At 40.4% G+C, this 13,733-nt stretch overlaps 1 protein-coding gene across 6 annotated transcripts in view; it reads left to right on the top strand.

Moving 5' to 3' along the window:
• The window catches only part of FBXO15 (F-box protein 15), a 47,282-nt gene that overhangs the window by 13,834 nt on the left and 19,715 nt on the right, over positions 1-13,733 (top strand). For 5 of the 6 annotated variants that reach the window (XM_019490495.1, XM_059724278.1, XM_014606714.3 and 2 more), the window contains 4 exons: positions 2,049-2,168; positions 5,218-5,322; positions 7,819-8,061; positions 8,422-8,631. In XM_019490495.1, coding sequence (XP_019346040.1) covers positions 2,086-2,168; positions 5,218-5,322; positions 7,819-8,061; positions 8,422-8,631 — 641 coding nt within the window. In that variant the 5' untranslated portion in view covers positions 2,049-2,085. The remainder of the gene's footprint in view (positions 1-2,048; positions 2,169-5,217; positions 5,323-7,818; positions 8,062-8,421; positions 8,632-13,733) is intronic. The other variant, XM_059724277.1, reaches the window with a different exon arrangement.

Genomic DNA, 13,733 nt, shown 5'->3' with positions numbered 1-13,733 from the left:
AAGTAGCAGCCATTGTAAGCCTTTCAGTTGGGCAAGTCAGCTTTGTCATGTATGAAAGTTTTTGTTTTACTTCTGGTTCCACATCCTTTTACATATGAAATATGTAATAGGGTTATGAAATAGGGTTAATTAGTTGACATAATTGTTTTACTGTTCTGGCTTTCATACGTCTCTCAAAAGAGACTTTAAATCTACCTATGCAGCACTCAAAGGTGAATATAATACTTCTGGGGTTTTTGTTTAATTAACTTTCATTGTCTAAGGGCTTACTTCTGATGTGCTCAAGGCATGAAGATTTAGAGTTATCCAGGGTAATATGACCATTTCTTTTTGAATAGCAAAAAAAAAAAAAAAAATTGGAAACTTAATACAAGCTTTTAAAAACAAAGGCTTTGGATAGATGTAAAAATGGTGTGTATCACTTTTAGAAGTACCCATGAGATTTGGAGAAAGAAGTTTAATTGTTCAATGGGACGTGTGCGCTCTTGCGTTTGAAAAAATCCTTCCTCAGAAATTAAAAGAACATAAAAGGACACTTTTAATGCTGTTTCATCAGAGCTAATATAATTAAATTTGTCTAGACAAAAAGTATCGATAATTTTGTGCAGAAGGTGGAATTCTATAATCTAGTTGCTTAGCAGCTTTGGAAAGACAAAGTGACATCTGTCTTTTATAATCTAAAATGTCAGCTTGTGATCCAGAATTATCTATCAATAATAGTATGTCTGACCTTAAGGATCATGTATGAAATATAGTTAGGAATTTTATTACCAATTACAGTATGGTGGTTTGTTACAGGATTGCTATATGAAGTGTGCAGGGTACAGCTTTAATATGAAGATAAAAATGTGCTTGTAATTGTTCCCAATAAGACTTCAGGGGTTTTTAGGATGATGAAATAGTAGCTTATACAGTTGATAAGGTCAAAGATATATATTTTTCCTCAACTGACTTTTACTTCTTTCTAAACACAAAATTTAATTTTTATGTCCTGTGTATATTGAATGTCCTATTGACCCCTGGGCACCTAACACCTCTCCAGCTGCAGTTGATTTCCTGGAGAGACAGTTGGATTGACCATATGTTTGAGTATCAGCTGGCAATCCAAACTTGGGAGCATTAATAGAGAGAACTGTCCCATGGCGCTTCATAGAAACAATGGGCCAAAATTTGATTAAGTTTCTGTTGTGTGTCATCCCTCCCCCCCCCGGTTTTGTGATTAGTCTGGAGATAATTACAGACATTATGATATGCAAGATAAATGCTCTTGCTGTCTTGGAAACTTCAAGTATAAAATATGTAGTAGGTTAGCATATGTAGTTTTATAGTTATGCTTGGAACAACAAAGCCCTTTTTTGCTTTTTGTAGGAGGAAAAGCAAAAGAAGACGTAATCTGACAACTTTCTAGTGCTTTAATAAATAAGGAAAAGTAGCAGTGATGCCCACCTTTTTTGAGACTTTGTATTTGAATAACTTGCACCAAGTATTATGTTAAACAAAATCGGTGTTAAGGTTAGAATATCTTTGCATGTTTCAAACAGGAGCTGGTTTATGGCTTTGTGGAATTGTTCATGGGCTCTGTTAACTTTTAAAAGAAGTTAAGCTGATTTTTCATGTTTCACTAGCTTAATGAAGTTAGGTGGCAAAAATGTCTTGGTGTGTATCTTCTGTTTTGCTGCATGACCAGTTTTTGCAAGGACTTTTCTGGAATTCGCATTGGCCATGGTGGAACTGTTGTGTAATGGGGTGAATGAGTTGTCCCCATTGAAGTAAAAACCAATCTGATCTTGCTAAGATATCATTCATCTTGGCACAAGTAGTGGCTGATCTGAAAATGATCATAAGAGGGCTATGGTTTTTAAGGCTGTCTTCATCTCATCAGCATAAGTAACTCAATTACTGAAAGTATTTATGAAGTGAAAAACTGATCATGTAAGCACATTCTTCTGAATCTTGTTTTATTTGTTAAGCACAGGGTTTTTCATCTTTGCTGCAATGTGTGTCTCCAGTTGATGACCATATGATTCTTAACAACTTTATCTTTATAGTAAGAGGTCAGGAACCTTCACTGCTGTGCCTTTGAAAATGCCTGGTACCCAAAATGTGCATATTCAAAGACAATGTCACAAATCTTCTGCAGCTTCAACATCTTGTCTGTGCATTGAGAGGTGAGTGTGGCAGCTGCTTAACTCTTTTTAAACCAGTGTTTAAAAAACTTACTAAAGAGGTCCCATATTGGTGTCTTAGAAATCTCTGTATCAAATGGCCTTAGTATAAAAATGAAAAGATGTGTTTTTTTTACCAGCCGCATTGCATTCTAAATAGAGTGTTAATTGTCAGGCTCAGCCCTTCCCTAAGCTTTATCACCCTTATTAGAAGTTCTGCATGTCATAATAACTTGCTTAGATACCCCCTTCAACTTGTGGGCTACATGGCTTCTCACAATCAAGGTTGTTGAAATATTAGTTTAGAAAGACAGAGTTTACAACTAAAATTTCAAGTGCCTTTCATGCCAAATGTTTTGTCATAGGGAGTTTTAGCATGCTAAGTGGGGCGGGGAGAGAGTGTCACCCTCATCACTTGCTTCAGAACAGCTCCTAAAGACATGACTGAATCACTGTTTCTGGAGATACCAGAGACATTTTCAACCTAAACATGTTTTCCTCATGTACTTTATTGTTGCAAATACCATATGAGACTATTGTGACCGAAAAAGTAAAGAAATGTAGTTCACTTTGTTACTTGAATTTCAATACTTTTTGTTCAGCCATTTTCCTTGTTTCCCCCTGCATTGCTATATCTAAGTTGCTTCCCCTCTTCTCTGTTGCTGCATGAAAGGCAAACAGTGAAGAAGAAAAATATTGTTGTTTAAAAACAGGGGAAAATGAAGCTTGTAAAAACCCACATCAACAAGTGGACTCTAGAGCAGGTGTAGGGGCCATTATTTTTGTACCTTTCTGAATATGGAGTTGATTTTTTTGTCATTTTGAAAGCCATGTTTTCAAGTCTCTATCCCCAAATTGTAACTGGAGCCAATATACTGGCTGCTGTTGGCAAACACCACTGATATAATTGCACATGCATGTGGCTATTGATGTGCTTATATATTGTAGGTGTAATTTAGACCTTGGTTTCTCTTTTTAATATGAGCATTGTCCCTCTAGCATTGTCCGCTTGTATTTTTTTTTTTTTTTTAGGAGGTCCTATGTTATGAGATCAAACAGTTAGTTTATACATACAAATGCTGTTGAAAAACCAAAGCTGATTTAAAATAGGATTCATAATTGATTTTCTCAGTCCACTGGGAACAGGAGAAACTTGGGCCACAGAATCAATTTCTCTTAGCTTTGAGCAGCCACTTTGAAACCGTGGTATTACGAAGACTGGAAAAGTGAGGAAATAAAATGTTTACTTATATTTGCACTGTTCACAAATGTTACACTAAGAGCATCCTAGACAAAGGATGTATGCAGGGGCAGCTCCTTTAGCACCCTGGGTATGAACTGTATGGAGTATGTTATTGCTGTTGCTTCCATGCAGTCCAATGTGGGTGTTTTATAGATGTGCTCCAGGAGTGGGGGGGCCTAATTAGAGCAGCTTACTGCTTAATTAAAGCACCTGAAGTGTCATGTGTATCGGTGTCCATGCGCTGAAAAATGGCGGTGGGGTACTTTTAACTAAAGCTTGTTGAATGAGCTTTAGTTAAAGCACCCCTGCTGCCATTTTTCAGCTCATAGATGCTGATGCTCCAGACTCCAGTGTCACATGTATGGTAATTACCATGCACCAGCAGCCTCGATTTAATTGAGTCTGTGCTGACGCACTGTAATTACAGCCCATTGGAGCAGCCCTGCTGCATGTATATAGGTGCCCTGGGATTTCAGGGAAGTTGCCTACATTTCAGCCTGAATAGCTTGAGGGTGCAGACAGAAGTGCCAATCCCCGCTGTAACTCGGAATGTTTGGCAGGAAGTGCTTTGAGTTGCAATGGTCCCCAGGACCAAACAGAAGTTGACTGTTGGCTCCAGTGGGGAGGTGAAGCTGGCTGCTGGCTGCCAGGCTGTAGCTAGTTTCCCTTAGCAATGGCCCCTCCTTCCAGCCCCGGCTGTTTTCAGAATTGGAGGGGGGGGGGCAGAGGGGGCTTGTTCTAGGGGTTCCCCAGCTGGCAGTGGAGGGTGGAGTGGATGAATTGTAGCTTCCCCCACCTCAGGGGGGCTCCAATACATCTGCCTCACTCTCCAGCAAGAGCTGAAAAGACCCCAGCCAGAACTCCCTCTGCTTCCTTCTCACCTCCCATTTTGAAAAGAGCTTGGAGGCAGGCAGGCAGGCAGACAGAAGTTACTGAAGAGGCTGTTTTGTATTTTCTTCATCTGACCCTGCATGGAATGAGGGTTCAGACTTTCACCCGATTGGCCATTTTTTCAAGTGGTCTGCAGCTGTGCACTTGGTCATGGCTATTGACTGCTTTCTGTACCAGAGATGGATTGGGTGAACATTGTCACTTCTATGCACCGATAGTCACCTTCCTTCTAGTGGAAAATGGAAATACAACTCCTACTAAAATCATTAGTGCTCTTTCCATTGACATCCAATGAGTTGAGTCAGACCTTTTATGAATACACTTCTGACTGTAGAGGTGAGAGGGTGATTTATGGGTGCTTTAGCTGGTGGTGAATTTTCAGACTTAACTTTTGACTGTGGCTCTTAAGTGTTTGCATGCAAATTCTGGAATACATTTAAACAAGAACTGCAAGTCACTAAATGTGGAGCCATAATACAAGTAAGTTCGAAAACCCTGATGTTGAGCAATATAATTTAATGTCATTTAAAAGAATTGTTACTGTTTTCAAAATCCAAATTGGCTTCAGGTGCACCATAGTAACATGAAACTCAAGAAACTAGGTTTGTTGTTAACGTCTTCTATCACTCAGGTAGGCTGTTGTGAAGTGCTTTATATAGAGGTTTCTAGATTGGAGAAACAAAGCAAAACTAATAAAGACTGCAGGTTTTAGTGCTTAAGAGGTAAGAAAATGGCTTTTTACGAAGACGGGTTTGACGTGTATTTATGAACTGGTAGCCTCACTTTCTCTTTAGATTCACTTTCTTTTACTTGGGGGTTAAAGGCTTTAGTCACTGTCATCCTTGTAGTTTTGTGGATAAGTCTAGCAACATTTCTTCTGTTTCCATCCCACTGCCCCCCACTTTTTTTCTCTTCCAGTATGCCATCTGAGATACTGTTGAAAATACTTTCTTATTTGGATGCTGTAACCCTGTTGTGTATCGGATGTGTGAATCGGCGCTTTTATAATCTGGCCAATGACAAGTAAGGAAGTGGGGAAAATGCATAAAGTGGTCTCACGTAATTATTTTGACTATATGAAATTGAGCCTTTTTAATTTGGTTTCATTTATGCCAGACAATTGATGTAACTACCTGCTAGCTATTTTTCGGTTGTATTGCAAATTATTTTAAGGAGTTCTAGCTGCGGAAGTTCTATTTAATGTTAATAGAAGTTATGTGGCTAAAGCCAAATGCATTGCTTTGAAAATATATCCCTAAGCATTTACTGCTCTGTAAGATCCATGTGTACTTTTATTTAGAGACACTAGCACAGACTGCCATCTTCCCTCCTTGCATGCAGGTGAGACCGGGAGCATCAGAATTTTTATTTATTTTTATTATTTACTTATTTTTGGTCCTTTTAGGTGCCTGCTTTTTTGCCCAAGTATTTTTGTCATGTTGCAGGGCATTGTATGCATGAAGTAATTGGAAGTTTGTAGGCCTTGTTTGTCTGGTATTTGGTGGCATTCAATATTTCTCAGTGAGAAAATTTGGCTCTCCTTTGTAGGCCCACACTAGTGCTGCCCGTTGCCCTAACACATTTCCCAGTCCACTTATTAAAATGCAGAGAAATGGATTAATATTGATGCTGAACGGCCGTCATGGGATTTCAGAGCTGACAATCCAATAAAATTAGTGAAGTGGGGAAGTCCATACTTCTGAGTTACCTGAAGTAATCTGCAGTGCAGGCAGACATCCCTTTATCAATTACTTTTGAATCATGCCTGCAATTGCATCAATTTACTTCAGAAGAAAAATGAAACAGGCAAATAACACAACGTGTGTCCTAGAGGAAATGCTGTTTTTGGCATGAAGTTGCTTCTGAGGATCCTGGAAATACTTATTGTGTGTCTGGACTATTGTCAGTTTTATTCTAGAGTACCCATTTGTTCAGTGCAAACTGACTTTCTTGCTGCCAAGTGGCTTGGCACTGTAAGAGTGCATACTTCGGGCAAACTGCTTGGGAGAGCTGTTTATGTATTTGCTTCTTATTACAGAGGAAACTTATTGGGCATGAGATGTGTACTGTGGTATTGCCCAATTAACTCTGTAGTAAATGTCTCAGGACCTACATGTGCGGCCCTATTAAGCCACAAGAAAACTACAAATATTAACCTGCTGCAGATTTTATTAAATACAAGTATTATCCTGCTTTGAAGTTTCTGTGCATGTGTGTGCTGCAGTACAAGTGGTAGATGCTGATGGGGTTGGCTGGGACACGAGGGTGCTTCAGTGCAGGGGCTGCCCACTGGCTAGCCCCGCATTGAAGCACCCTGGTGCTCCACCCAGCCCCTCTGCAGCATGTTGAGCCAGGTTGGAGAAGCCCCCCACCCCGGTCTCCTGGCAGTTGGGGTTGCTCTGACCCAGCTCAATGTGCTGCAGTCCCAGATGCATATGTAAATGTGACGTCCAGGTGCAGTCAACTCTGGCATATGTGCTGGAGTTGTATTGCTGCATGTTAATATGCACGTGTAGATGCACCCATTGTTGAGTAAAATTTGAGTTACGTAACTCTGGAGAAACTGTCTCATCTATATGTGCCCTGCAAAGGAGTAGTAGTGTTCTGGGCATAAGACTAGGCATTGGGAGGTTTCAAGTCTTAATCCTGGCCCTGAAATGGAGTTTTTAGATAGTAGGCAAATACTTTAACTTTGCTGCCTTACTGATCCCATTGGGTACAGTTGGGATTAATTGTATAATACAGTATTTGTAAAACTTTCTGGATATTGGAAAAGAGAAATTCTCAGGGATAAAATTGGGGGCAAAGAGAACAGGTCTGGCATTGAGCAGTCTGAGGCCCAGAATAGGGAAATGCAGCACAAATAACACCTTTGCATTTCCCCACTGAGTTGCTCTAGGGATGCATAATTGTTGGGTATTATTATGATGTCCTTACTTAGTCTTCTTGCAGACTTTCCATTGACATCAATGAAAACTGTTCGAGAAATTAAGTACAAGATGGAAAGGATTTTTGGTGGTCTTAAACGTATTACAGTGTCAGGTAAAATTATAGAGAAATCATATCAAGATGTATGCAAATAACTTTTGCATATTCAGGTTATATGTAAATACGCTTTTCTTTTCATTATACAACTTGTTTTATCCCACGACAATCAAAATGCTGAAATATTCAGAATTATGGAAAGTAGGAGTTTAGGGACAAATTTAAAGGAAGGGGTAGTGAAAATATGGAGGGATATCAGCCACTGAGGTAAAATATGGATATTGGGACTTCTGTTATAGTTGGGATTCCCTTTTGTTCACCAAAAGAAAAGCCCTATTAGATTTTAGACCTGGACAATAACTTTTATTAATGAAATTGTCAACAATAGCTAAGATCAACATGCAATTTTTTTTTCTGTTTGTTGGAAGTGGATTTATATTTTAGCATGTTCTTTTAATTTATAATAACTCTTTTTGCCATTAATTTTGTTTGCCTTTTGTTGTTTTCATTACTTTTTATTTTTGTTTCTCACAGTGTCATCTGGTTCAAAAAATATTCCAATTCTTTTCCATGTAAAATACTTAATTGGAAAACTGAGTCTATAGAAACAACTACTGTCTCACTGAGCCATGCTACAGTCCAGGAAAGAAAATTGGGGTACTGGAAAAAGGAATACATTATGAAACACAAAGCAGTTACCAAAACCGGAATAATTCAACTTCTCAGACCTATAAACCTTTACACTGGCCTTCCTCTTAAAACCAAGGAAGCTATAAAGTAAGCAGTGTTTTGTCAAAAAGTGTGTTTGCCCCTAAGCCATGTACAGAATATTTATGTAGTAAATCTGTGTCTTTTCTGTGTAGTGGGGAACAGAAGGTGCTATCAGTATCTTATCTCTGTGATTTAGTTCTAAGAATGTAGATAAGTTAATGGAAGTGAAGGGAAAATACATAATTTTTTCTGCACTGAAGAAGCCACCTTGGTTTTTTTCCATTGATCAGAACAGGAAACAAACATGCTGTGCTCCTAGAAATTCCAGGGCATGTTGCTGACTGAATATCAAAGTTCCATATATCATTCTTGTCACTTTTAACAGGTCATTTTGAAACCTTTTCTTTCTCACTTCCCCAATAACAGAGCATCTAATTTGAGCTGGGTGGTCATACTGAAGGACAGAAAGGGAAAGGAGCATGTAGTGGAGCAGGTGGACATTACTTTTAATGACACGTCTGTTACTGTATATTGGTATGGTACCAGTTGGCCATGTTTAGACACTTTGTCAACTCTGGAATTATGTGGCATGACACCATTGCTGCTCAACCGATGCAAGGTTCCAACCAAGAATGGGTGAGTTTAAATATTCTTTATACTGTATAATGAAATATTGTGGATTCTGTCTATGTGGAAATTGCTGAATCTCAAACTGACATGCAGTGAATTAAATTTTTTAGTTAAGTCCACCTACAGCATTTCCTCAGAAACCAAAGTACTGTTATTCATTGGTGTGCTTTTAGGAGGAATAGAGAAATCAATATCAGAATTAAAGGAAGTGTTATCTATTTGCATTTCCATATAAAGCTCCCTTTTAAGAAAGGGAAGAAGGAGGACCTAGGGACTTAGACTACTTAGTCTGATCTCATTATCTGGAAAGAACGTAGAGCAGGACCTCAAGGAATCTCTTGTGAAATGCCTAAAGGAGAACAAGATGATCAGGAACAGCCAGCATGGATTCATCAAGAACAAGTCATGCCTGACCCACCTGATTCCCTTCTTTCAAAAGGGGACAGGCTCTGTAGATGGCAGGAGAGCAGTGGATGCAGTATATTTTGACTTTTAGCAAAGCTTTTCACTCTTTCATTGGCATTTTCTATAACTACCTAAGACATACAGACTAGATAACGGTACTGTAAGATGGATATATAACTGGTTGGATCATCATGCTCGAAGAGTATTCCTCTGGCTTGATGTCTAATTGAGAGGAAGTATCAAGTGGAGTTCCCCAAGGGTCTGTTCTGAGTCCGATATTGCTTAGTATCTTCATTGATGACTTGGATGACTGGATTGAGTGCATACTTGACAAATTTGCAGCTGGCACCACCTGGAGTTGAGATGTAGATACTTTGGACAGTAGGGCTAGGATCCAGATTGACCTGATTAGGCTGCAAAAATTGTGCACAGTCAATTGGATGAGATTAAACTAAGACAAGTGCAAAATCTCCAGTCTATCTATGCATGAAACTATTCCATCTCAAGTGCAGGAATGAGTAGCTAGGTAGTAGTACTGCAGAGAAGCACCTGGAGGTTATGGTAGATCATAAGCTGAGTATGACCCAACAGGGTGCTCTTTTTGCAACAAGGCAAGTTTGGTTGTATGTGACTCTTCCACTCTATTCAGCACTTGTGAGGCCTCACGTGGAGTACTGCCCACGTTTGGGCCCCCCCACTTGAAGAAGGATGTGGACAAATTGGAGAGAGTCTAATGTAAGGGACAAAAATGATTAGCGGCCTGTGAAGCAAGACTTTATGATGAAAGAACTAGGGTTATTTAGTTTGGAGAAGAGAAGACTAAAAGTGAATTTAATAAGAGTCTTCAGATACCTCACTGGAGATCATAGAAAGTGGGGAGATTGACCTTTTTTCTTTGGCCATAAACATAGGACTAGGGCCAATGGCTTCAACCTGAATTTCTTTTGGTGTACCTTGGAGACTAGGAGGACTGCAGTGGCTAGTTGGCAGAGGCTTGCAGCAGCATGGACATACTAGGGTGTAGGAGTCTACAGGCTTGCAGGGACTACAGCCTAGCTGTGGGTAGTGAGACCTGGTTGCAAGCTACCAGAAGAACTAGGACAGATGAGAAAGGTAATTAGCTAAAGGGCTTCCAGAGAAGGGAGCTAAGAGCAAGACTCCCAGGGGGAGGCAGGAGAGCCAGGAAGAGAAGGAAAGACTCTGAGGGGAGAGACATGCAGTATAGAGTTGAGGTAGCCCTCTTTGGGTCTTGGAAAAGACCACAGGGTGAGAGAGAAGGCTACAAGGCAAGGAGCAGCAGTGAGCCAGAGAAACCTTTCATAGGGTCTGGGAAACGACACAGGGGCTGCAAGGCTGGAAGCAGCAGCATCATGTCAGGGAACTGAGTTGAAGACTGTCTGTGATGGAAGACTCTAGACAGAGAGCAGTAGGAAGCCACAGGCACCTTCTCAGGCTCTGGAGAAGACTCAGGACTGAGGGAACCCTGTATGGACTATGTTATGTTGTGGCATTGAGTGCTGATTTGTCTGTGATATTCCTGAGGCACGTGTGCCCAGGAAATATAGGTCTGCATGAAATTTAAAGACTGAGCTAAGCAAACATCCATGATCCCACTACAAGGACTTTCCTGCCATGAGGGTTGTCAAGCATTGGAACAGGCTACCTACCTCCTGAAGTTGTGGACTTTCCATCTTTGGACATTTTTCAAGAGTGGGTGAATTAGATGCTTGGCTGGGATGGTCTAGTCGGGGATGATCCTGCCTTGTGTGGGGGGGATGGATTAGATGACCTCATGAGGTCCCTTCCAGCCCTACTTTCCTTCAATCCTAAGAATAGACAGTTCCTGCCCTGGAGAAGTTATTCCTAAGCACGGACAAATATGAGACAGAATGGGAAATTGGGAGAAAGCAAATGCAAAACTTAGCGAGAGCTGTTCTTTTTTTCTATTTAGGTAGTTATAATAATCCAAGATAGTATTATTTGTTCAGTGAGTGTGAAACTATATTTTTAATGCGCTGTTTACAATAAATATTTGTGTTTGGAAAACTCAGTATGACTGAAGGGTGGTTTCCATAGATCTCTTTACCAAAAAATAAAATAAAACTCAGAAATTTGAGATGTCTTTTTTGTGTTCATACCAGTCAACCACTTGAGAGGTGGGAGGCCTTTTCTAATTCTGTAATGTTCTGCAGCTTCTGAATAGCCACTAAGGACAATCATATCGCAGCAGTCAAGCTGTGGTTTGCCAAAGTGTGGGTAACAAAGTTCACGCATTTGGTGAAGGGTAATACTGCAACTACTATGAGGAAATCCAGATACAACTTTGGATCTAATTGGCTGCTGAGGCTGTAAACTGTTTTAGCAGAAACTATTTCTCTTCAGTTCAGGCTCTGTTTTGGCTTGTTCCTACTAAATGCCTGCTTTTCTGAGAAGGATCCCTTCCTTATCAGGTTGAATTGCTTCCTGTTTGTTTTCACCAGATCCTTGTCCTTGGTCAGACATTGGGAGACTTGCTAAGACTCTGGAATCTGAAATGGAATAAAAGGACGCGTATAGGGTTCCATCCCAAAAAGTTGCCTTGATCTGTCGGGCAAACATTTGTCCGTGTGTGAGATGAATATAATAAATGTATTTATTATTGCTCATGCTGGTGGTGGTGGTGATGATTGATAGATAGATAGATAGATAGATATTTTTTTTTTTTTTTTTTTTTTGAAGAGACCCTGCTAGAGAGAGAGGAGAGACTTTAATGTTTTAAGATGGACATTATCTGAATACTGATGAGATTAGGATATGTTTGGGGTGGTAATTTCCTCCTAGTGGTATCCTGTTTTTTCCCTAAACAAACTAAAACAAAATGACTGGGAGGAGTACCAATATGGGGCCCTCCGTATAAGGAGTTTTGAGAAGAGTGAGCATTAACCAGTAGTGTCTTGTGAAACTACTTTGACAGGCAGTAATGGACACATACTTGAGAGTGCCCACTAGTGAGTTGAAAAGACAGGAGTCAACAGTATCAGAAACCACCACTACCATCATAATTCTGGATCAGTCTTTTAATTCCAACTAGCATGGAATAAAAATATATCCAATCCAGCTGACTTTAGTAAAATGATGTTTCTCTTCAGAATCAGTTTTGTGGAGGGAAGTTCACCATTCCTAAACTACCTATTTAAAATAATCCATGGTTTGTATCTGGTACCAAAGCACATATTTTTTTTTTATAATAAATTTATTACAAAAATCTTTAGGAAATTTACTAAATCAGAAAATTAGGGATGCAAGGGACTTCAGGAGGTCATCTAATCCAATGTGCTGCTCAAGGTAGGACCACTCCCAACTAGATCATCCCAGAGACAGCTTTGTTTAGCCAGGTCTTGACAACCTCCAAGGATGGAAATTCTATCACCTCTCTGGTAGCCTGTTCCAGCATTTTACTACCCTCCTAGTGAGAAAGTTCATCCTAATATCTAACCTAAACTTCCCTTGCTGCAACTTGAGACTTTTGCTCCTTATTCTGTCATCTGCAACCACTGAGAACAGTCTAGCTCCATCCTCTTTTTTGAGCCCACCATCAGGTAGTTGAAGGTTGCTATTAAATCTCTCCTTAGTCTTGTCTTCTGCTGACTAAATAAGCCCAGTTCCCTCAGCCTCTCCTCACAAGTCATGTGCCCCAGCCCCCTCACCAGTTTCATTGCCCTTCGTTGGACTCTTTCCAAATTGTCTATATCCTTTCTGTAGTGGGGGCCCCAAAAATGAACAGAGTCACCAGATGTGGCCTGACCGGTACTGAAATCACTTCACTTCCCTTGACCTACTGGCAACACTCCAACCAATGTAGACCAGCATGCCGTTAGCCTTCTTGGCAATAAGGGCACATGGCTGGCTTATATTTAGCTTACTGCCCACTGTAACCCTCAGGTCCTTTTCTGCAAAGCTCAGCCAGTTGGCCTCCAGCCTGTACCAGTGTATGCGATTGTTCCGTCTTTAAGTGCAGGTCTTTCCATTTGTCCTTGCTCAACCTCATGAAATTTCTCTTGGCCTAATCCTCCAATTTGTCTAAGTCACTCTGAGTCCTAGACCTAACCTCCACCATATCTACTACTCCCCCAGCTTTGTCTTCTGCAAACTTGCTGAGGGTGCACTCTATGCCACATTTTAAGTCTTTGAAGAAATTGAACAAAATCAGCCCCAGGACTGACCCCTGGGGTACTCCACTTGATACTGGCTGCCAACTAGACATGGAGCCATTGATTACTACCCTCAGAGCCCAGTGCTTCAGCCAGGTTTCTATCTACCTTACAGTTCATTCATCCAGCCCATACTTCCTTGCCTGGGAGAACTTTGTGGGAGACCATATCAAAAGTCTTGCTAAAATCAAGGCACATTACATCCATAGAGCCAGTTATCTCAGAGAAGGCTATCAGGTTGGTTGAGCATGACTTGCCCTTAGTGAATCCATGCCAACTATTCCTAATCACCTTATCCAAGTGCTTAGAAATGGATTACTTGAGGATCTGCACCATGATTTTTTCCAGGGACTGAGGTGAGGCTGACTGGTCTGGAGTTCCCTGGATCCTCCTTTTTCCCTTTCTTAAATGCGGGCACTGTGATTGCTCTCTTCCAGTCCAGCCCGTCTCCTGATTTTGCCATGAGTTTTCAAAGATGATTGTCAGTGGTTCTTTAATCACATTGGCCAACTC

The sequence above is a fragment of the Alligator mississippiensis genome, chromosome 3 (genome assembly GCF_030867095.1).
Source record: "Alligator mississippiensis isolate rAllMis1 chromosome 3, rAllMis1, whole genome shotgun sequence".
In the NCBI taxonomy this organism is placed as follows: Eukaryota; Metazoa; Chordata; order Crocodylia; family Alligatoridae; genus Alligator; species Alligator mississippiensis.
Note: the sequence above shows the minus strand (reverse complement) of the source record. Positions and strands in the feature narration are given on the sequence as shown.